General features: G+C 45.8%; 1 protein-coding gene across 11 annotated transcripts in view; it reads right to left on the bottom strand.

The window, feature by feature from the left end:
• TMEM131L (transmembrane 131 like) overlaps nt 1–20,605 on the bottom strand; it is an 85,635-nt gene extending 65,030 nt beyond the window's left edge. For 6 of the 11 annotated variants that reach the window (XR_011150656.1, XR_011150657.1, XM_069013529.1 and 3 more), the window contains exons 1-3: nt 16,415–16,553; nt 16,031–16,101; nt 8,812–8,855 (exon numbers count right to left, since the gene is read on the bottom strand). Coding sequence is in view for 7 of the 11 variants with exons in the window: in XM_069013529.1 (XP_068869630.1) it covers nt 8,812–8,855; nt 16,031–16,101; nt 16,415–16,538 (239 nt within the window). In the remaining 4 variants the exon portion in view is untranslated. Of the gene's footprint in view, nt 1–8,811; nt 8,856–16,030; nt 16,102–16,414; nt 16,554–20,472 lie in introns of those variants that run through there. The other 5 variants (XM_069013533.1, XM_069013534.1, XM_069013535.1 and 2 more) reach the window with 5 other exon arrangements.
• Between the last annotated feature and the right edge of the window lie 4,028 nt (nt 20,606–24,633).

The raw sequence follows: 24,633 nt of genomic DNA, 5'->3' as shown, positions 1-24,633 counted from the left end.
CTCTTCTACAAATATAAAGCAAATACGTGCAGTTGAGTACTCAGAACTCTGCAAAAGAGTTAATATACACTGTCATCACATGCAAGTATAATATTTGATATATACTGTTCCCCTCCCTGAAGTGGACAGGGCCCTTCTGTCCTGATGAAGAAGGGAGTTGGTCACTTTGCAATAACCACCAAAAATAAAAAGTCTCTTCCCAAAGCAGATACTGAAGAAAGTGGATAAAGAATAATGTTTAAGACAATGTAACTAAGATGTTTTTAAAACTCAGGTTTGAATTTATAACCAGTTCTTAACTACAAGTGGTGTTGGTGTTGTTTTCCTGCTCATCTTTTTACCTATGTTACTACAGCAAACACCCAAACTACTGAAAAAGTTCCTTCACCTACTTGCCCACAAGCCATGCAATCAGAGGCACTGTCAGGGCATGAGCACAGCTTTCCTAGAGCATGTTTCCTCATCAAATAAAAATATGTGAGTCATTAAAAGCTAGGTTTGTGTCACCTTTGAGTAACTATGAAGATGAGAGCCAGTTACAGCTGTGCCTGTAACTCTATTACACTGCATTAGAGAGATTTCAGGACACTTTATGCTTTGCTTATAATAATCAAACCAGAGTGCTGGGGTTGATCATTCAGAAGTAGACCCTACACAAATTCCTCAAATTGAGCAAACTGTTGTTTAGGCTTTTTTCTATTTTGTCACAATTTTCCAATCTGCAACAGTGGAAAAACTGTGAAGCTAAATTCTTACAGGGTGTCAATTTTCAGACTGCTGACACTGGTCTATGATTCGAGATGTCTACTGTTTAACAGCATAATGGTAAAATTAAAGTTACTGCAAATTAAGTCCTCTTATGGGCAATTAAGAAACAGTTATTATGGAGGTGAAAATAATTCATTAATAATAAATGCACAGACCAAAAGCTAGATCCTTTGCGGCCCACTGCCCACAAATCAGAAGGATTAGCCTGAGATTAACAGACATCTGAAATCCAGTGTATTAAAATGTAAAAGTAGAAGCGTAAGAAGAAAGTTCCTATTCTGAACTACTTATATTACAGAAGCAGCCAAGTACAGGCTAGGGGGACACAAAGTTTACAAATGGACATAGACAAACACACCATAGCAGCTGTTTACTTTTGCTTTTCTTTGGTTTTTTCCCCCTCTTCCCTAAACACACAAAATGTGTCCCAACATCCCCTTTCTCAAAACAAGGCAGGTTAAGTTTAACAAGAAAAATGCCATGTTCCCAAGCAGACTTGCACAGCCTGGTAGCACAGCATGCTACTGGCCTGGCACTAAAATCTGACCTTCCCCATGTGTTTGCTGAATGACTACACCAACAGGCTGTGCCACAAGATCTGTCTCTGCTCTCACACAGCTCTGCAGCCGGTACTGAACCTAACACAATGGGAAATAAGACACCACATGCCCTTGTCCCACCTGCTCAGATCAGCCTTGTCCTAACTCTAAAGGGCATGCACTCTGGGTGGGCTCTGTCCCAAAGCATCAGCTATGGAGTGTTTAGCAAGAGTCAAAAAAATATAAAATCATGCACAACAAATGACGTACACGTGCGTGCACCAGCTTTCAACTGTCCACACAGTGCTGCCACTGCGTGATTGGCCACACCATCCACCCAAAACCCACAAGCTGTCTCCCAGGCTATCCATCATCCCAGTGCAAATGCTTTACACCCCACTCCTACCCCACAGCCACTGACTTGAAGGCATTACTCCTAACACACAACAAGACACTGTCTCAGCCCCACACTTTTGAGGGCCGACCTGCTCATCTATCTCACCTACAGTGAGTGGAACAGCAGATCAGGCTGGGCTCCTCCCCAGCCCCTCCTGCACTGCAGGGATAAGGGAGCAGAGTCAGCCCTGGCAGAGGTACCACCACACAACCACCCACCCCCACAGCAGGCCAAAAGGCAGGGGCAGGAAGAGGCAGGTCTGAAGGACTGAAAAAAGAGCAAAAAGATGCCACAAGAACCAGACTAGTGCTGCACCAACATGGGTGGGGCTCCCTGGGAGCAACGTGACACAAGCAGAACAGAGATGACATCCTCCAGGTGACACAGGGCACCCATCCCACACAGCAGGAGGTAGACACTGAGGGAGAACTTCTGTGCACATTTTCAGCTGATGCTGCCAGAGAGCAACAGGGAAACCAGAGAACGATCACAAGCAAATGTTAATCCCGCAGTAAAACAAAGAAGTGCTTCTAGTCCAGAGAACTTGAAGGGCTGCACAAGGCAGGGAACCACACCAGGCAACAGAGTGCAAGACAGCCTCTTCCTCTTGCAGTACAGAAACTACAACCATTTCAGGCATGGCCCAGACAGAAACTAAAATAAAAAATTAGAGATGCCATAAAACAGTATACAAGAGATCTGCAGAAGATACAGAGAACAGAAAGTGAAGAAATTATTAACAGAAGAAGACAAAGAAAGAACTATATAGGGCACCAAAATGTAAAGCATAGCTTATTTGTTCTTATAAAACAGGTCATTACATGTGAGAAAGTTTCCCCAGTAGCGCATATCCACAAACACAATTTCTTCATACACACTAACCCCTGTGCAAACAATGACCTCACAGCCCCAGCCTGCTATTTCTACCAGTGTAGAAACTGGTGTTTCCATAGAAGCCTGTGTGGCTTTTCAAGGCACCATGAGCCATATGAATGCAGAAGTGCCAATGTGCAACTAGCACACCAAGATTGCCTTTATTTCTCAAAGCCAAGTTGTCATCAACAGATGAGAAAGTCCATTTGAGGTAGCATATGAGCTGACACAGATCTAAGAGTCTCTGGTCCAACCTCAAATATCCTCCAGCCCAAGAGGGCTCACAGAAGCAAGAGAAACATACACATTCCAGCAGGGTTTGCTCAATGCAAACATACAAGATTTTGATGATGAGTGGGACTGCCACAGCAAATCCAAGAGTAATTAAATATGGCCACACATCACCTTTAAAGTATTTCCATCAAGGTCAAGTAGGACCTACGCTGAGGACAGAAGTTTGACAGCTCTTTGCAAGACCGTCTGATCTGCCATTATGTCATGAGCACTTTCTAGCCACAGGGTCACCTCCTCAGTTTGGTGTGAAACACTGTACAGCTGGCCTGGGCAACTGCTCTCATTTATGAAATGTCTGAAAACAATTTAGAAATAAAGAAACAAACGATAGCTGAAACATTTGTTAGCACACAGCACCGCCATGCAATGTCCCAGGAGAAAAACAAAACACATTTTTTACCCCCTGTATCAGCAGGCAAGCAACATAATTTTGTAAAAGGACCAGTATTTTAGAAGAAGCAATGCACACAAGGGAAGAGCTGTCCCTAACAGCATCTAACACAAAGTTCAGCAAGGCAAAGTTCATCAGTGAATCAACTGCTACATAAAACACAGATAAACAATTAAAGCAGCAGGAGTTCAGCCTGCCACCCTAGCTGTGCCTGGCAGAAGCCTAAGAAAGAAGAGTAATGCTTACAGTTCCTTCCAAAACAATCTGTTTCTTCGTCTACAAGAGAACCTCCAATTTCATTGACCTCTTGCAGCTCTCTTCCGTAAGCTTCTTTTAGTCCAGTTTCACAATATCCTGTGTTCCCTACAGGTGTTTCCTTAGGGATCTTCACCCAAGTGTAACAGGTGGGTATGTGCATCTCAGTTCCCCTCCTTTACTACTAAAGATTATGTAAAGTAAGTGTAATTTCTTTAGGCATCCAGTAAAACTCAAAATTAGTAGTCCCTTGGTGATCTAGTCAAAGTGGGAGTGGGCAGAACAACCATGACTTATCAATCAAAAACAGAAGTTAGCCAATATTGAAGAAGCTTTTGGTGCTAACCACTAAAAACATACATTCTGTGCATACTGTAGAAATTTCTACCATATGCAAGTCCATTAATGCAACTAAAAAGCTTTTTCCCAAGAAACTCAGCGGTTTTTGGGGTTTTTTTTAATATACACAAGGATTTCTGCTTCCTTTCTAAATCAAAAATTTTGAAAACCACAAAAAACTTAGTAAAAGCAGCTTTCAGTATTACAAGTTAAGAGCAAGCATGTATTCTAGGAAAAGTCCTCATGTAGTTAGACTTACTTTTGGGGTAAGTTTAATGACAATCTAAATGATCAGTGGTACTCCAGACAAGCTTAGATTGAAAATACTGTTTTAAGATGGTTCTTTTCAGACAGCTTAAGCCTTCACTGATGCTCTCAAAACTACTTTTCAGCTTTTGATTTTGAAACACTTTCTCAATGGATGCTCAGTTTGATTTTAATAAAAGATATTTAAAAAATAAACACAACATAAACCAATTTTTTTAAATATTCAGACATTTCTGCTGGCACAAAATCAATTTTTATTCATTTCAGTAAGAAAAAGCAGAAGGAAAAAGAAAATCTGGTTGATCATAAACTATATTTCAATCTTTCTTTTCCTGCCTTAGCCACCATCCAAGCTAGCTGTCTGGTACAAAGGCTTACCACTAGTCCCATGCCACTACCTTTCAAGAATTGGACTGTCAAAAATTATGGCACCAAGACCACAGGCTTTTTGGAGGATGAGTCACCTCTGAAGTGTCTTAATACCCCATCCACAGCACCAGACCTCATTTGTGCCTCTTGACTAGAGACGAAGCTGTGGCCAGGGAGAAGTTGCAATGTACAGCCTCGCAACGTGAAGCAGGCTCATTCTCCCACTGCCACTCTGGATTCTTCCTGAAGGAAATGTTGTAACTACATCTCTTAAGTATCCCCTCAACCCTCTAGTAATTCTGCAGTCTGTGCACCTTAACTGCTTTGCTCTCTCTCAGGCAACTAGTAAGCCACTCCCTTGCTGCCTCTACCTTCCATTTCTCCTCCACATCTGGAGCACTAATTCACAGACACAGCAAAAACAACAGGATTAGGAGTAATTCCACCAAGCAATCATGAGAGGTCAAAGTGCTGGGCATCAGCTGTCACTCCCAGGCTGCACCGACACCCAAGCAGGAACCCACTGGGAGCCGATACCATCTATTGCCCCAAGCAGCTCCAGCCCACAGGGAAAAACGCTCGCCAGTGATCAAAGGTTCAACAGAAATGCCTGATGGAGCCAATTACATCACACTCAGAATTTTCGTAGCAGTTGATACCTATCTACTCAAAGCAAAATATGCCCTGGCAAAGGCTGGAAAATGTCCTCTTCCTGGCTAATTTCATTCCATACTCCTAGTATTTTATGGATTTCCCTTCTCATAGACAATCACTGTGCATCACATACTAAGCATACATGCTGCACATCTTGAGTACAGCAGTCTGTTCTGGTGCAAATGTTTCTTAATGCGTCAGCTGCAAAACTGCATCCTCAAAGGCCTTTGTGCAGAAGTCCTTAAAACCCAAGTGCTAACAATGTCATACATGCGAAATTACTTTTTTTGGTAGTCCAGTGACTACTTCCTTGAAGTAGAAAGCTAAAAATTTTGATAGCATCATTTGTGCACGTCACCTGACAGTACTGTCTCATTATTTGTGCCAGATTTGTGCATTTCACAGTATCACAGAATATCCTGATTGGAAGGGACCCACAAGGATCATCAAGTCCAACTCCTGGCCCTGCACAGAACCATCCTTAAGAGTCACACCATGTGCCTGAGAGCATTGTCCAAGTGCTTCTTGAACTCTGTCAGCCTTGGTGCTGTAACCACTTCCCTGGAGAGCCTATTCCAGTGCCCAACCAGAAAAGGTGAAAAACCTTTTTTTCAATATCCAACCTAAACCTCCCGACACAACTTCAGGCCATTCCCTTGGGTCCTGACTCATTATGCTGCTTTAGCAAGCACCTAAACCTTCAAAATTTGCTACTGCCAGTTGTGGCAACCAAACTCACCAGGATGAAGGGGCAGGGGAACAAAAAACCCCCAAAACCCCTCCAAACACAACAAAACCCTTTCTTGTGAACACCTGTCATTGACTGTTCTGAAAGGCATCTTTCTACTGCTGACATTCAATTGTAAGAAAAGGTTTTTAAGGAAATTTGAAGCTTTTTAATAGGCTAGTCCAAATACACACGACTTTAATTCTGTCAAAGTCTGTGGCCTGAAGCAGTACTTAAGTGTCTGCTGTGCTGCATTTTTTATTTCAGAACCTGATCCAGAGAGACACAGAACAGCACAAGGCAACCTGTGGAAACATCCAAGCAATCACAATAGCAGGAATCATAGGGTGGAAATCAAAGAGTTGATAATGATCTTCTTCTCACTTGGGGCAGCTGCAAACCCATGAACCTACAAATCAACCATTTCTCATTCATCTCTGAAATAGCTCTTCACAAAAATTGCTATTTTGACAATGTCTTTTACCTCCATGCAAATTTCTCTATTTGTTAAAGCTAAACCTAAGGCAGAAATGATAAGACCACATCCATAGCCCTTGTGCACTTGCCACAAGAACAAGAGCAAACCAAGAAGACCACCCCAAAAGGAAGATCTTATGATGCACATGCACAGGAAGTCAGTTAAAAGACTGCTAATATTTTACTGGTTTTGTTGTGTTTGGTTTTTTTAAAGTAGGTTAGCAAGCACCCAGGGGAGCCCACTAACCTAAAATTAAAAACTGAATAAAACAATGTTTTGGAAAGAGACTTTCTTCTTTATGCCCCAAGATGATGAACTCTCTGTACTTCCTGCATCTCTGGAGAAATTTCTGATTTCTCTATCTCCTTTAACTTCTGCTTATACCTACCCCTACATTAAGGTGCTTTGCTTCTAGGGGCTTCACATCAAATTACAGTAGCTTCAGCTGATTTCCCCAGGGCATGCAGTTAGACAATGAGATGAAGATTCTGCAAGCTTCAGGTTTTGCTGCTACAGGAAAAGGAAATCCCCATGATTTCACCATATAGTAATAAAAGCCAAGGGAATGAAAATTAATCTGGAAATAAACTAATATATTCTGTTCTTTCAAATGTACTTTTGCTGGGTCTTCTTCACGAAGTCTACACTATAATATTCCTTCAGTATATATAGCACACACAGGGCTATGTATGTGTTTACATACAGCAGCAAACCAAAAGTTTAGAAGATGCACACAAGCCAGGACCTGTTTAGGCAAGTTTCCTGAAGCATTTCAGTATGACAATAGAAGGATGTTTCCACCATGCAAGTGAACCTTTACAAACTTTACTCCCAAAAAACAAGTTCATTTTTGAAAATGAATAATTACAAGAAAAATCTTTAAGCACCTGAATGACCAAAAAAACCCAGTCAGTTCACTTTTTCCTTTCCTAGTCTCAAGAACTAACTATTTTTCAATATTTTTATTATTGCCATAGTAGCCAATTACCCCATCCACCTCCAGAGAAAAACAGGCAAGTAGAGATTTTTCTTTTCCACCTAAATTGCATCTCTCTGCTTATTAAGGAAAATCTCAGAAACAATCTTAAGCACAGCATCAGAGACTGCTGCCTTCTGACTACCTCTCAATAAAGAAAGCATGCAGGTAATAAAGTTACACAGTAAAAATTCTGCATCCAAACCATAATAGCTCCCAGATGAAAAAATCAGAAACTTCAGTATTTGTGCAGGGAAATGCAGCTTTCAATAGTATACCTCTTTTCACAAGAAGAGGCATAAAAAAAACCAAAAACAAACCCTCTGCAGGTAGGAATTGGGGCACTTAGGCAAGCAAAAGTAATCAGCACCAGCTGTCAGCAGCCACAGTAATTCTCACAACCTGTTTCCATACCATCTTTGTAATTCCCACGGAGATGAGGCCTTAATGCGGACACTGGGTCCAGATGAGAAGGCTCCCAGTGGGGCAGAAAGGGAAAAGCCATGTGAAGAAGCGTTGCAGTGCAGGGCAGACCCATCATAACCATCCTGCTCCCGCCCCTCAGGCTTACTCCTTCTGCCAGCTCCCAGCAAGGCTTTTGTTTTATCAGATCTATTTGCTGTCAAACCTAAGCTAAGGGCAAAGACTGGAGATAAATGCGAAAAGCATTTCTGGCTAACTGCAGCCATCAGAAAACGGTGCTGTTACACGTGTTTATTTTAAGTCTTGTGATCTTTCTGGCTGGCATGGCACTGAAAGCTGTAACCACATTAACACATACCAGAGGAAGGAAGTGTTTCACTGGTAGATGTCCAAGCATTTTAACCTGGACTCTCAGAGGAAACAAAATGTGTATTTAAAAAATAATCTGTGATGCTATTTACCCACCCCTCCAAAATACAGAAGGCCTGATATCAACCGAAACAGCAGAGTTGAGACTACAGTTATGAAGAGGATTATTATTTATCTGATTTCAAGACATAAGGGCAGAATATTTATTGTTCCACAGCAACACATTAACAACAAACCTCTGGCTTTAAATCTCCTTTACCTCCTTCCTTGTCTCAGTACAAATTAACACTCCAAGACTACTTACATTTACAAATTTCCTAACAGAAAACTGTCCCCTGCCTTAAAGAAATCAATTACAAAATATACAACAAAACAGGATTAATAAATGGATTTTTTTTGTGTGTGTGAAAGCAATGAGAAGCAAATTTATCTTACAGATAGAATTAGGAGAAAGAGATGCAGGAAAGGTATTTTGTGCTTGCATATGCTGAGCACGGGTTTTTTGGTTTTGCTAATAAATCAATATTAACATTAAGTTGAGAAAACTGTAAGCCACAAGTAATAAAAAACTATTTAACATGCAGGAAAAAAAAGTTAATTTTTAGTAGTCTGCCCAATTACACTTTGGTATTTCCTAAAGCAAAAACCAAAATGAGCTTCAGTACTCTTGTTTCCATTCGAGTTTAGCTTACCTTTGCTCTTGCGGATGCTCTTCCACATCCTCCTCCGAATCAGCCTGACAAACAGAGAAAATACTGTGTAAGAATCCCAGAACTGCACCATGCTACACTGGACATATGTACCACTTTTAACTCCTTCACAGATGGATTCTCATATGACTTGTTTGCAAAACAAATTCAGAAATCTAAAATTCCTCCAACTCTTTTATGAGTCAAGTAAGGTGGTTGATGAACATCCCATTTGAGGTTTCAGCTCATCTTGCAAAGATGAACGGTGACTTAACGTGGCCACTCTGCTGCTTTTTCCCAAATGCTGACTGAACAGACTCATTTTCTATTTATGCAAATGCTTCTATACAAAATCTGCTCACACAGAATTTCAGTCTAAGGCTATCAATTGCCCTCAAACTATAGGAAGACTATTTCCTCCACTTTCAAATTCTCTGCCCCCATCAGTAAGCTTCAGCAGCCAGTACCTGAGAAAATAGGATGCAGAATGCCTTGAAATGCAGATCACCTGTCAATGCCAAAAACAGAGGCAAAGTACCACATTCCAGCTGGCACAGTGAGGTCCCAAACCCAGATCTTATCACTGATTAGCAACACGTACAGCAAGCAGAGAGAGCAGAAGCTCTGAACACATCATCTTAGCTCAGTTGCTGGTCTCAGGTAATTTTCAAGACATGCAGCTGAACTGAGTCAGCTTGCAGTTCACCAAAAACCACTTTGAGCTGTCTACAGAAATGAACTCAAGTGTTGGTTCAATGAGCTCCCTGCAGGAAATCCATTTAAAACAAGGAGGTAGCTACCCTGAACTGGCCAAGATCTCCAGGAAAGCTTTAGGTACAACTCAAAATGAAGTGTGTTACAGCCACTCAACCCCTGCTGATGAAACCAGGGACAACTTTAGGGAGATTAACATTTTTCAGGAAGAGGTCACAGTCTTCCTGCCAGGAACAGCTGGTGAGTTTTCCCAGCTTCTGCAGGTGATGGTTCCACAAGACAGGGACTACTGACCTTAGCAATGAAAAGGTAAGGGGAAAAAATCTTTTAAAATTAAAAGACTGTACTTTCCACCACCCCTCCTACATGTTTCCTACATAAGCATATCACGTAATAGGCCCCAAGCTACCAGCTTTGAATTTAGCTCCTATTTTCACCACCTACTGGAAAAAAAATATCACCTGTAAACACTAAACATCTTTCTACAGGCTTCAGATGCTTAAGCAGATCAGGCAGCCCTACCTGCCTACTGAATGGAACAGACAGCAGGATTTCTAAAGACCTGAGCTTCATGAAGTAAGGAAAAATGACAACACACTATGGCAACAAATATGGTTAATGTTGACATTAGTGCTAATAATTAACATTATTGTGCCTAAAATAATGACCTTATGGCTAATATTAATTTGGATCTTGCCAAAAGCTACCAGATGCATCTGAACTTCCATCTTTTGTCACAAGCAGCTCATACAAGAGAAGCAGCACAGCCTCCATCATAACATAACCAAATCTGGAACAAGACCGACAGAGAAGTACAAGTTAATTTGAGGACATGACAAGCTTTCTGTATGCCTGCCCAGAGGCTGGAGACACCATGCTAATTGTCCAGGATCTGCAGCACACCACAAAGCTCTTCAGCACAGATCTACCTAGAGATCCCAGCACCTGGCCCCCATGAAGACCCAGGCATCTCCTCTAGAAGCCTTGCTAAGTCTTGCTGTTAAGACGCCACCAGGATGGCACGATACAAACCCATTATGTTTTCCAGCTTCTTCTAGCTCCTTTTGTACTTCTAGGACCTCAGTATGATACCAAGCAGAACTAGAGGACTCCTTATCCACGTTCTCCAGAAACACCTCCTCTGCCATAGCCAGCTAGCAAGCTATCCTCATTTTAAATGGCTTAGTTCCTCCTTTAAATGGCTTAGCATCTGTCAGGCATCAGAAACCTGGGTCTGTGTCATTACACTGTGCTCACCCTTAACACTAGCCACTTTACTATTTCTCCTCTTCACTTTTCCCCAAGCAACAACACACGAAGCAAACTTCCCAACCTACAGTGAAGCCACAGCACATCTCAACTGTGCAACGAAAAATAAAAAAATTAAAAATCACCCTCAACTCTGATCACACACATGTCCAGCTTTCTCCTCTTCTTCACTCCTCTGTGTGCCACAGGCTACACATATATGTAGGCTTACACTGAGGATTTACAACAAAAAAACAAAACAAAAACAAAAGAACAAAACACCAAGAAAAAACTAGCGTTCTCAAACTACAGGACTACAGGGGAAAGGAAGGGAATACCTCCTGAAAGTTAAAATGTAGGTCCCAGCAGTCTATCCATGAAAAGAAAAAATCCCCTTCCTCCAAACCTTATCCTGAATATGGGGCAGGTGCTTATCTTGTGCTGGAAAGCCCTTGAAAGTGCCCCTCTTGTGTCACACAAGTCTCAAGAGCCTGGGCTGACAGCTACTGCATAATCTGCATGGCCAACCAGCCCCAAGTCCTATCAGCACCATCCAGAAGCTCAGCTGGGAGTCTGGAGGAGCCTTTTAACAGCCCAAAGAGGAACACAATTCTCACCCCAAGTCTGTCTCAGACAAACCCTGCTTTGAAGCAGGTGACTCTGTACATTTAATTTGTGCACAGCTGATGGGATCGTTAATGACACACTGCAGTGCCGCATATCTCTGATGAATATATGTAAGATCAAGGTCTTCATCAGCTTTTAAAACCAGTAGAACAATTAACCTTATTAGCCCCTGAGCTGCACTGAAGAACAGAAACTGAAGACAAGTTCCTACTACTTGGGAGAAGGAAAAAAAAAAGTCTTTCAGACCCAAGCAGAACCTTGTAAGTGAAAACCCAGGCAGCAGCTCTGCATTTGTCCAGTGTCTATAACAACCATGATACAGTAAATACTGCAGTATCTTTCTCTAAAATTCAAGCACTTGAAATACAGTCACAGTAAAGTGAAACAAGAAGTCACTGTAACCTCCTTAGTATCTGCAAGCAAACTGAAACATTCACAAGGTGTTCCTCTACTGAAACATCTCGCTTATCTCCTACATGTAACACACAGGAACAGGAGAAAACCCATCACATCAGTCAAACACAGCACTGACACAAAACCGAAGTTTGGTATACACTGCCTTTGATGACTTACTGTCATTTTCAGTTGTGATAACAAGAACTACAACTTTAACTTCATTATGTCATTTTAAGGTTCCTCCCTCTAAACTAAAGGGGCTGAAGGAAAAGCGCTCTGCAGCTACCTAACCCACCTGCCCCTGCCTGCAGATGCTCCCAGTAACCACCTACAAGGTTTTTGACAGACAGAAACACGCAACTGTGACTCTCTGATACCTCTTTTAAGTGGTGTAGGCTGTGAACAACAATTGTCATTTGTGCTTCTTTCATATACTCGTGGAAACAGCTGGCCTGATACCCTTACTGTGCTTTTCCTTGTCCTCTCTCCTCTCCTTTTCAGCAAACATGAAACATAACTAACTGCCTTTCAGCTATGCACTGAAGTGCTACAACCTGGCTGTTAATATCTGGAGCTTTTTCAGCCTTTAGTGGTGAATGGCTTGGGTGTCAAGTCTTACATAAAGGAGCTTTTCTCCCAAGCATTTTACTTAAGTAAGTATTAACAAGTTACAAACAAACATGCGAAACCACAAAATTATAAGGGGTCTGAATAAAAACCAGAACTGCTCTAATCAAGTCTCTCACACTCGAGGTTTTCCATGTCAAAAATCCTACTGGTTTTCAAAGGAAAACTCAGCTGCCCATCCCAGGGACATTTGCTATAAAAGGGAGGTTAAGGGCAAGGAGAAGGAGAGCAAGGTCCACAGCGGGTGCTCTGTGGTTACCCCACACTTCACACTGCCGTCAACAAGAAAGAAGAAATGGGCACAAGGGAATACAGCCACCACATCTGACTGGGAAAACCAGCTGGTCTCAGAGCTTAAAAGAGAATCCAGGAAGAAACATTAAAATACTGGAGGAAGCAGGAGACCAGTGGAAGACAGTCAGCAAGCTAGATACAGCAGCTCCCCGTCAGCCCCGGCGCACGAGCCCACGCACACCCTCACCAATTGCAACGCTCCGGGCACCCTTCGGGCCCGGCTGTGGAGCAGGAGCAGTAGGTGAGCCATCCCCAAACAGCTCTGCAGGCTTCAGAGGAAGCCAAAATCAAACGCTCACAAGCACAAGGGGGGGGGGGGGGTGAAAAAAGGAAAAGCACAAATACATGTAAGAGGGAAGCTGGGAGGGGGGCACACGAGAAGCACAAACAATGAAAGGGAAGCAAGAGGAAACAGAAGGTAGAACAACCAAGCGGGGTGGAGGCGCGGGGGCCCTGGGCGGCTGTGCTCCAGCATGCAAATTCATGCAGTTCACGTAGACAAAGCGATGTCATGAAAGGCCTAGAAAGCAACTACAAATATTAAAATGCTTTGTTTCCCTTCCCTCACCCTTTAACGCGATGTCTTTATTCGCTACATGCTCCTGGAACAAAAGCATGTGCAGGCAACCGGATGGCTGAATTGGGTTACCAATCCATCCAACTTTCACCCTCAAATTCTGCAGGCAGCAAGGAATGCTCAAAACTGCTCTGTCACAGGCAGGCAGCTGATGATGCATGGAAAATAAGATAATAGTGTAAAGCCATGACAGAAAGAGAAAAACATCCATCAGACAGCATTGGTAACCCGCCAGAAACAGGCTAAAGGGCTGGCAGACAGGGCAACCTAATCCATTTTCCTGCTGAGAGCAGTGGGAGGGAGGTGCTGTGGCAGAGGAATATGCACAGTTCCTTCCCTGGATTTTTCACTTCTGAAGGTAAAATCCCCATTGGTGCCACACTCCTTCCAAAAAGAAGCAGAAAAAACAAAATCAAGGGGCCAGAACAATCCTATTCCCAAAGTCTTCACCAAGGCCCATCTTCAAACATGGGAATGAAGCAACTCTTGCATATTCCCTACCAACCAACATTTATTATCCACTCAAAAGCAAGGAAGTCCTTCCTCTTTCTAGACCTTCACCATAGCATCACCACCGCTGTGATACATGAACACTGGGCAACAACCCTCATCAAGTGTTTAACCAAGACAGTCTATTCTTGCAAGAAAGAGAACATGGAATGGTCTGACCTACTGCTGCTACTACTCTTTGTAGCAGCAGTAGGTCAGACCATTTTTTTTCAGTGAAACGTGATCAACAAGCAATAAACCTCTTGCAAGTTTCAGCATCTCTCTAACAAAGGGCAGTCAGATGTAGTGATCTTCCATATCTCAGGAACTGATGCTGGCTTCTCCACTGATGCCCCTCACCAACCTGGAACAATCACCCAGGAGGGAAACAATGCTGAAATGCCTTCAGGACCTCACAGACACTGCTGGGGATTATGGCTGGATGGGCAACCCTTGACTCCTCGGGCATCCAGGGAAGAGCCATGACCAGCCACTGCAGATCAGTGCCACCACTCCATAAAACAGGTGCTAAAAGGGTCCCCCACCACATCCGCAGGGACTAAGGGAAGGCTCCTTTCTTCCTCACCATGACAACTGCAAAAGGTGGGTTCAAATGTGGCCACAGGGCCCAAGCCAAACAGGGGCTGGATAAGGCCCAAGTCCACATGGAAACAAATGATCAAGCAACAGGGTTGGGCCTGTAACCAAATTTTGGTCTTAAAATCTGTTTGAGGAACCCAGGCCCTTCTGTTCAGCTTGAGTAGTCACTGATGCATCAGATGCTGCTGCGGTCCTCAAGCTCAGAGGGGAAAACCATGCAAACCAGTCAATGCACCACTAGTACTCAGAGACTGGCTCATCTGACTTTTAACTTCTTAAATCAGCAAGCCTATTGCAATTTTCCTCTCACTCTGTCACAATTGAAGCCAGAAGACTTGTTTCTTTCCTGCATACCTAACATAGCCCCTACAGAAAAGATGGAGGAGCAGCAGCCTTAGCTTCGTCTTCACTGCTGCAAACACTCAGCAAGACCACATGCTCAACTATGCCAAGTTCATGGGTCATTCATGCCTGGCTTTTCCCTAGCCAAGCTAAAGCTTATTTTTATGAGGATGCTCAAGAACAAACCGTTTTCCAAGAGGACCTAATCTCCTCAGGAAGTAAACATCACGTCATCATCACTCAATTGCAGCTTCGCTATGAGAAGCAACTATAAATTACTACATTACACGGTTCCACATCTAATGCATCTTAATGTCTTCAATGTAAGGAACGCAGACGCAAAAGGCTGAGTTCCCCAAGCATCTCTGCACAGCAACTCTACGCCTTCCCTTAGCTACTACCACATCCGCACCAGGCAAAATCTCAATAGCACAGTAAGTGTATCTTATAAAATTATTTGGACATAAAATAGATAATACTTTCAGAACACCACATTATAAAAAAGCTGGGTCCTGGTAAGCAGCATCAATTGTTAGCTAGCTAAGAAACAGCACTTCTGCTATTTTTCCTTACATTAATGAGTGTCAACGGCTGAGCATGAAACAGAGAATGATATATGGGCTTAAGACAAATAAATTACTCGCTTTTGCCCCCCCATATAAGACGATGTCCCAAAGGACTGCTTCTTCCCGTTTATGAGCCTGGTGCCTTGAAGTCTAGAAGGCCCAGCTCAACATATGGCAGAGTCCATCAGTGAGAGCTAAATGACTGCCTCAAATGCCATAAACTCCAGACCCCGCTTCCAGCGCCCCTCCTCGCTCACCAGCCCCGCCGGGCATTAGACTATATTGGCTGCTCTCGCCAACACGGAATTTATCAAATCTTGTTAGCGCCCAACGAAAGTGGCTAGACAAGACAAAAAAAAAAAGCGCTAGAATGAGAGGAACGGCACCATAAATGATGTGTCATTTGAGGGGGGAAAAATGGCTTCACCTGAGCAGGCCTGAAATATAAATATATGCATATTCACGTTAGGCACGTCTAGTGCGTTTCAAGCACAAATGTACCCGTTTAAAAAAAAAAAAAGGGGGGGGGGGGAACCCCAAAGAGAAAATAAATGAAGCCTAACAACCACGCCGCTGGCGCAGGCTGGGGGGGCCGCGGGGATGGGGCTGCGCCGTGACAGCAGCGGGCGAGGCCGCCCCCGCCCCGCCGGCCCCGCGCCCGCCCCCCGGGCCCGCACACACCCGCACACCCCCGCAATGGCCCCGGCCCCCTCCGCCGCCCCCACCCCCCGCGCCCCCTCACCTGGGCGGGCAGCAGGAGCTCCCCCTCCTCGGCTTGCCACAGCTCCACCACGCCGGGGATGGGCTCGATGGCTGCGGGGGCAGAGAGAGAGAAAGCGCGGATGGGCAGGGGGCGGGCGGCCGGAGCCCGCAGGCGGCGGCCCGGGGCTCCCCGCGCCGGGGCGGGCGGCAGAGACGCGTGGCCCGGCGGGTACCGCGGGGCCGGGAGGAAAGGAATTGGGCTGGGGGGGAGAAGCGAGCCGCGTCCCGGCTCCCTTTGTGTCCCCGGGCTGCCACCGCGGCAGCCGCCCGAGGGACGGCGGCGGGGGCGGCGGCTCCGCTCTCAAGCCCGGAGCGGGCAGTACCGGCACCCCCCCGCCCCGCCTCACCCCGCCGGCGCCCTCACCTTGTCCCTGCGCCTCCCCGGGGCGAAAGCAGGGTAGGAGGACGTGGAAGACGCCGAGCAGGAGGTTCATGGCCGCGGCCGCGCGGCAGTAGCCGCCGTGCTGCGGGAAGCGCAGCCCCGCCATGCCGAGCCGCGCCGCGCCGAGCTGCGGCTGGGGCGGGGCGGGCGGCGGCGGGGGCGGCTCCGCGGGCACCGGGCACCGCCCCCGCCCGCAGCGCGGCTGCGCCCGCCCCGCCCCGCCCCGCCGCGCACATGGCCGGGCAGCCGCGCTGCCGCCGCGCCGCTGCCGGAGGTGCTCGAGCCAAGTCCCCGCAAGGCGAGAGGGAGGCGCGGGAGGCGTTGGGAAGGGCCGAATCGGTTTTGTTACCTCGGCTGTGCGGTCGGACCGCGGGCTGCCTTACCCCCCGCCCACGCTTAGCCCGTGCGGGGTGTCACCGCGCTGGGGCCCGGGTCTCCCCGGTGATTTTTAGAAAAAAAAAAGCATGAAAAGTGCGAAGGGAGGGAGCCAGGATGCGGCTCGAAGGGGGAGGGGAGAGCACAGCAAGGAAGGCGGGGACGGGTGGAAGCATGGAAGATAACCAAAGTCCACCGATCTGGTGGTCCTGTTGCAGATCACACAGAATCTTTAGGGACGGAAGGGACCTCTGGACATCATCTCGTCCAATCCGCCTGCCAAGGCAGGGTCATCTAGAGCAGGTGACACACGAACTCATCCAGGTGGGTTTTACAGGTCTCTAGAGAGGGGGACTCCCCGATCTCCCTGGGCAGCCTGTTCCAGTGCTCTGCCACCAATAAAGTTAATTTACCTCAATACTGCTTGACAGCATGGCAGCGCTATTATGTTGAGGGTCGCTGCTGCTGTTCAGATCCATTTCGGTCTTAAGCAACTGTTCTGGTGCCTGTTGGGTCTCTCGGGGAATAACATGGTGTTTGTAAAACAGAAGTGTAGAACAGAGCCCAGAGATAGTCGTAAGGGTCACACGGTTGTAACATGTATCTCACATACCCTTCTAATTGCATTTTAATGTGCCTTTTTTAAAGTCCCTTTTGCTAAAAAAACAAAACCAAAACCAAAACCAACAAAAAATCCTCCCTTAAATGCTTCAATTACAGGAAAAAACAGTTGTTAAACTAGTTCTGCAAACCTTGAGGAGAAAAATAAAGCAAATACTTTGCTAACAAGGTTTACACAGCCCCCAAATTGCATCTGGTTCTCTCCTTACCAGTTGCACATAGGAACTCACACAAACACTAGCAACATGGGACTTGGTCAGCAAAGGCTCATAAATAAAGCCAAACAAATGACAAAAACCATTTTTAGCCCTGAACTGAGACAACACATAAGGACATTTGGGACCTTGGTCCCCAACAGCAGTGGGTCACCTGCACAATGCCCTTTCTGCTCAGTGCTTGGAGAAGCTTTTCCCACCCAGAGGCCATTCAGGTTTGACTGGAGGTGCAGGTGGGTCTCCACAAAAGATGTGCTGACTCCTTTCCTAAAGGAGAAGACTTTAGCATTCGATATTGCACAACAGCCAAAGTATAGCAGCCAATGCAGCCTTGTCTCCTGCCCACATCCTCCTCTTTCTTTCTTCTCTTCCCTCTTTTTACTGCTCCCTAATGGTTAGACTGATCTTTGTTTTCCGCGCTGCCACCCTGTGTCTTTAATCTCATTGCATGTGCTTTCCCACACATGGGCAGAGGAACACTGTGGCACCCCTCCACCTGTGCCCCAGAGCACCCCAGGGCTTGCAGAGAAACACAGCCTTTCAAAATAGGAATGGTTGGATGTTCCTCTGTCAGCAAACATGTGTCTATGCTTGGACAGGTGCTTGAATACCTGCTTTAGAGAAAAAGAGAGTTACAATGGCATGAACTTTATATGACTACCCCACCTGGGGGCTCCAGGAACATGCTGTGCATTCAGTAGGGAACAGTTCTCATTACTTCTGCAACTGGTTCCAGTTGGAGTACCAGTTACAGCTGTAAACTAACACTATTTTAACTTATTAGCTTTTTCTTGATGAGTTTGTAAAGTGTCATGCCAACATGAGCTAATGAGTTTTTGCCTATCTAAAAGTCAACTGCATTTTCAGTGCCCGCAGGAAGGGGTCTGGCTGGACACAGGTAGGGGTTTAGAGGGAAACTCCTAGACCGTCTTGGATTAGCTAAGCAGGGTTAAAAATGTTAGGTGAGAGAGTTGGCCTGAGCTGCAGTTCAGGCTGGGACCAGACTCCTCCAGGAGATGCTTCCTCCTTCCTCCATCTAAAGCAAGGGGCATGTTCACAGCTTTGGAAAGGGCTGGGGAGCAGGGGAAGTGAGGCTTTCTACAGTCGTGGTAGAGCCACTCCAACCAAACAGCACAGCTTTGCTTTCTGGAGGCTTTTTCAAATGCAACGGGTAGGATTGGGAGGAAATCAGGGCCAGGATGCAGATGTTGTGATCGCATGGAGAGATATCTGTTGTGTAACAGACATCGGATGGGAGCAAGCAACCTAATGACATTGCTGCCCTTGTGCTTCTGTGCATCTCTTTATCAGCAATATATGCCTGGGACTGTTCCTCATGTGTGAGATGAGATGAGATGAGACGTACCTGATGCCATATACATGGAGATGCTCCTCAGCCAGCTCTAGGAATGTCACCAATCACTGAGAGCACAGGAGAGGACAGGGCAGGGCAGGGTAGGTGGGCAGAGGAGGGAAGGAGAGCAGGAAAGTTTTCCTCCCCGGTAAGGCTACAAATTACTTCCGTAATCATGAGAATGGATATTTGGGCTCCTCCAGACTGAAACACCTGCATCTCTTGGCCTCGGTTGCTCAGCGGGATACCCGAGAGCCCCGTGTCTAACAGCACCCATTGCCCCTTCTTTTCTCGGCCAGCTTGGCGGGTGCCGGCCCCAACTCGCCCAGGGAGGGTTTGCCTCGCTCCGCAGCCTGGCGGGGCTGCGCTGCTCTTCCTCGGCCACAGCGCTGCCTGCAGTGAGCGGGCTTGTGACGCGCAGCCCTGCTCCCTGCTCCTTAGGCGGCTTGGGCATCCCTAGCACCACATCCCTCACCGTCCGGTTGTGTGCACATCGGCGCCGCCACCAGCAGGTTTCCAGCTGCATCCGACCTACATTTGCTGCCTTCTCGCTGCCAGAGCTCCATTTTATCTAGAGCAACCTTGCTCCCCTAGTCTGACTGCAGACCCATCGGTGAGAAGGAGCTCGGTGTGAAAGGGGAAACAAAGGCTGCCGGCAAGTCCTGCCGGCCCTCTTTGATGGGCTACCGTGGTACTCTTTTGTTCCTCAGAAAGTACTGACTAATCTGGAGCAAATAGATTCACCCCACTCACCCGGCAAAGCAAACAACTGCTAAAGTATTTGGATGAGGAACTTGTTGGACAATGCACTGCGAGGGCATGGCTTATGAACCTGGAGTGGTGGTGCAGCACCCCCTGCTATCTGCAAATGTGACTGTGCTCTGCAAAGCTCACAGACCTATTGATGATGCTGTTTTCCAGACATAGAGGATTTTTTTGAGGCTGTAGACATACTTACGATTCATGCAAAACAAATCCCTGTGCTGTCATACATAAAAATCTTTGACTTGTTTTTTTCAGTAGTAGAATGTGCTGCTGAAATATTTATTTTTACTGTTTGCCTTGCCCTTGAACTACAAGGAAAAGGACCTGAATTTTACCTACAGCAGTCTGGAGATACTGCTGTAAACTTCTGCAAATCATAAAGCACACAGAAATTAATCCAGCCCTAAATGCCATTACAAATCCCCATTATTTGCAGCATGGGAATATCTACTTGCCTTTCAAAAGAGATGTGAGACTTTACAGAAACACTAGGCAAAATTAATTTCTGAGGCAACTGAGCCCAGCAGAAGTCTTTCTAGTTGAAGTATGCAATCATATAATTTGCAGCCATGTATTGCACCATACGCAGCCAGTGCTTAACATAAGTTGAGCATTATTTAGGTATTTTCATTACGGGCAGTTTGAGAGACAGTATGCACTGAAGGTGACATATTTTTCTTTTAAAAGCCCCAGGGAAGTAGTCAACTCACTCTGGAGTGTTACCTTCACCTTGCCATCCCCAGCCAGGAAATCAGCAGTGACAAGCCCCATTGGCATGAACTGAGGTACGCCCATCCTGGGGTCTGCGTCAGGCTCCAGTGGAGCTCAGGGCCTCTCCTCAATCTCCCCAGTGGCCTCCCTCCCTTGTCAAGTTCCTCTTTATCAGCCCCATGGCTATACATCCCCACACCCACTCCACACACCCCGGGCCAGCCTTATCAGCAAGTGCAGCAGTCCCCTCGATAAGCCTACAAATCCCAAAGAGAGATGGAGAGGTGATAACGCCATGGCTTGGGCCATCTCCTCGCCCAGCTAGCTCATTCCTCCCCAAAGGGGCAGCCTTTCCCCAAACACCCACTGCTGGCTGACCAGACAGATCACCGGGGATTCGGTCCCACACGAGGAAAGCCAGGTCCTTCAAACCTGTGCCACAGGACTATGCACTGCCCAAAGACCAGCTCATGGGTGAATGCACAGGGAGGGGAAAAAAAATTAGTGACAGAAGACCTGGCAGGGTACAGCCATAAATGTCTGCTTGGTTGCCCACGTGACAGCTGAAGATAAGCAGCCCTCCCTTTTCTCCCTGGCATTTGCCCCGCTGCCTTGCTGAGCCAGCCAGCGTTCTGGGAGCAGGCACCCTCCCTCCATCTCAGTGTTTGTGTAACTCCCAGCAGAGCGGGGCTGCGATCTCCGCCGGGGCCCCTCTGCATCATTAGAATAATAAAACAGTACGGGAACAAGAGTTTCTCTCTTCCTTCTGGTGACAATTACTGTCATGCGCTCCACCACTGCATGCTCCCCCCCGCCCCCCCATTCCTAGCAAAGATTCTTAGCGAAGATGATGAGTGCAGCTCGAGCTGGGCTGAGCCTAATTCTTTTAAAGACTAACTCAGCCTGATAAGAGTGCCTGGGACAAAGCCTGCCCTGACAGTGTAATTAAAGAAGTACAAATTGTTTCTAAAACCACACGCTGGCAGAATTTTTACAATTAATGACCAGTTGTCACTGCTGGGGCTTGTCAGGGAGGAATCGCTCTCAACGCACCCGATCTGGGTCAGCAGCCCATCCATCGCCTCTCTGAGGACGGGAAAGCGAACAGGCACTGCCCCAATAAGCTGTTAATGACACCGTACGCATTACTGCAGATAACAAACATCTTGTTTCTAAGCAGAATTTTTGCCAGCTCGCTTTAACTTTCTAGGCTGTGATTAAACACAAAAAAATAGGGTGGTTACCTGGCCTACTTTTTTTCATTTTCCCTCTTCTCATGCATTTTTGATTGAAAAAATCTGCATGGTAAAACAAGCATCTGTATGATCACAGAAAAAGCGTGATGAATGTAGGACAATATTAAGTTATGTTAATGGTGCAACTTCTGAAATACTGGCAAGAAAAATAGTATGGTTAAGTGATCTATTTTTAAAAAAGCTGCTTGCTCTGGAATCTCAAGTATACATATATATATATATCTCAAACTCTTCTGTGTACTGAAGAAGGATAGTAAATATTTTTATTTTAAAAAGCAATGTTACCATTGCGGTATCAATCAAATGCTAGGTAATTAAAAAAATATGCTGACATGCTCTGTCCTTTCCTTGCCCTGCTCTGCCTACATTTTTTAGCACATACAGTGCATCCACTTGAAAGCGTGGTGGATCCTTGCACACAGCAGGATTTTGCAGTCTCCTGCGGGACCCACCATGTTACAATAGCGTTCAAAGCTTTATAAGCTTCATTTAGTTTCAGCAAGCCTGTTGGAGCATTGTCTGTGCTTAAAGAGGCATTTAAAACTAAAGCGAAGCTTTGAAAGCTTCAGAGACAATGACGCTGGACTCCCTAAACCCATGAGTTCACTGCACGGTTTGAAGTGATGGCATCATGTAGGAAACATGACACGCTGCTCTGAGAGCCTGGCAGTACCTAGGCACAAAAGCGGGGGGCAACGCAAAATCTGAGGCACACATCAAGTTTCTACCACTGAAGGTCACGCCTGGACTGAGGAGATTTTTTCCTGCCTTTGAGATTTGTACCTATGCATATTTACTCTCTCGTTCCATAATGATTTCTAAGCCATGGCTATGTGTGTCTCTAAGCTGCTATGAATAAAAGAAAACAACAGCCAGAGCACACACAATAAAAACAAGGGAATATGCAGCAGCCATGCCTCCATGAGATGTCCAGCTCTTGGTCTAAGTGGTTTGCACATCCCTGGACTGTGCAAAAGGCAGCATTTAATGCAGAACTACACTACCTACAAGCTAAGGGAAAGAGCAGTAAAACAGGCATCAGCAAAACTGTGGTTTCCCAAACAGGCACTCATTTTGCAATGAACAACCCTGCTTGTCACCATTTCTAGGCAAGGGCATGCAATTTGTATAAACACAGTGAGAAACTGCATTGGTAACATCTCAAGGCAAGAGGAAAAGATCCTCCTGAGTCCCAAAAATAAGCATCCACCCTATCCATGGGACCTCACTCAGGTGGTGAGGGTTACAGGTATTCTTGGGTTGCAGTGGCACGAAGTCCCTGCTCCTGCCTTGTCAAGCTTCCCTGGCAAAAACCCTGGTGCTCTTGATCACCAGGGAATATGACAAGGAGAGGGAGACCCACACAAAAATAGCAATGATCCATGCAAAACAGCACCTTGTGGTCAGGTACAGGATGCCCATAAGTAGATTGAAAGGACAGTCTGTAGCAAACAGGTGTAATAAATACCAGCTTTGTAAAAAGCCATGGTGCCTGAGCATGTTTAGAAATAAAACAGTAAAATAGGATTTCACAGCATGACAAACGCTGTTCAGTAAAAGCTGGGCACACCTTGGCAGCACTTGGAGAGCCATGTCATGTGTTGCAGGCAGCATCTCATTTTTAAGACCACAGTGTTTCACTGGGGCACAGCTGCAGGCAGAGCTTGATGGGCTGGAAAAGGACATGGCGTGAGCCATGGCAGAGTTACCATGTGCTTTATTTTCAATTTTGATAGCTGTAGAAGGTTTTAATGGGGGTAAAATATAGTCTTATTTAACCTCAGTCCTCAGCCCACCAGAGCCATTTTTCACTGCAACTGAAAATAATGAACATAAGCTAGTTGGAGGCAGACAATGGGCATGGGAAATTTGAGCTCAAAGGGCTGAAGCCTGGTCAAAGTGTAAAGCAACCAGAATCCGTTTAGTACCACAGTATGTCAGAAAAAAAGCGTAGCTGTCAAGAATACAGCACTTCCACATGTGTGCAGATGCTCTTGAGGGAGGAAAATACACTGATGACATTGAAAAAACATAGCACAAAAGTAAAACACGTTTCAAAATACACCCAAATTGGAAACACTACTGTTAGAAGCTTACTAAAACACAGTAAAATATTGCCGCAGCTCTTTTTAAGTCCTGAAGTGTTACTATAACAAAAATAAACATGCTGATGGAAATATAAGAGAACAGCAATGCCAAACTCCTGGAGAAGTGACTGGCAAATTTGCCAGAGCTGTGCTTCCAAAACTGGCTGTGCAGCCCAGGATCCAGTGTTAATGGGTCACAGATGTTCTCCTTTTACAAAAAGAAGTTGAATGTGTTTATTTCTTTCATGGTGCCGGCCAGAGGGCAGTTAGGGGAGCAACTGGAAACCTGTGAGTTGCAGTTACTTGATTGAATAATCTGTTTGAAAAAAAGATGTTGCCATGCAAAATTATCCTCCCCCCCTCCGCCACCTCCCTGACAGTTTTGACAGCACATAAGAGTTTCACTTCCATCCAAAACTTATAGGGGAATTTAGGTAACCCAGAACGACGTAATGTGCACAGTCTGTGAAGTACCAGGGATTTCTCATGCCACAGTCCTAATGCCACCTCTTTTTTTACTCCATCAAAGAACCCAGGGGTCTGGCTACTGCCCAGCTCAGTGCCAGGGCATCAGGATGCATGCGTAGGTCAGGCTCTCCAACAGGAGCCAGGTTCCCTGCCTGCTGTGTGAGTTGCCATGAGGAGGGCATGGACTGACTTCTCGGCCCACCTATCTGCAGACAACTTGTGTAGCTGCAGCCACCACTTTCTCACCAAGTGCCCTCCCCCAGTACCTAGCTCTGTCCTCCTTTAAGGAAAAGCCACCGCATAACAAAGGAGAAAATAAATCCCTCCCTGAGAACAAGGGGTGCTATTA

This window comes from Aphelocoma coerulescens, chromosome 4, assembly GCF_041296385.1.
Source record: "Aphelocoma coerulescens isolate FSJ_1873_10779 chromosome 4, UR_Acoe_1.0, whole genome shotgun sequence".
Classification (NCBI taxonomy): domain Eukaryota; kingdom Metazoa; phylum Chordata; class Aves; order Passeriformes; family Corvidae; genus Aphelocoma; species Aphelocoma coerulescens.
Note: the sequence above shows the minus strand (reverse complement) of the source record. Positions and strands in the feature narration are given on the sequence as shown.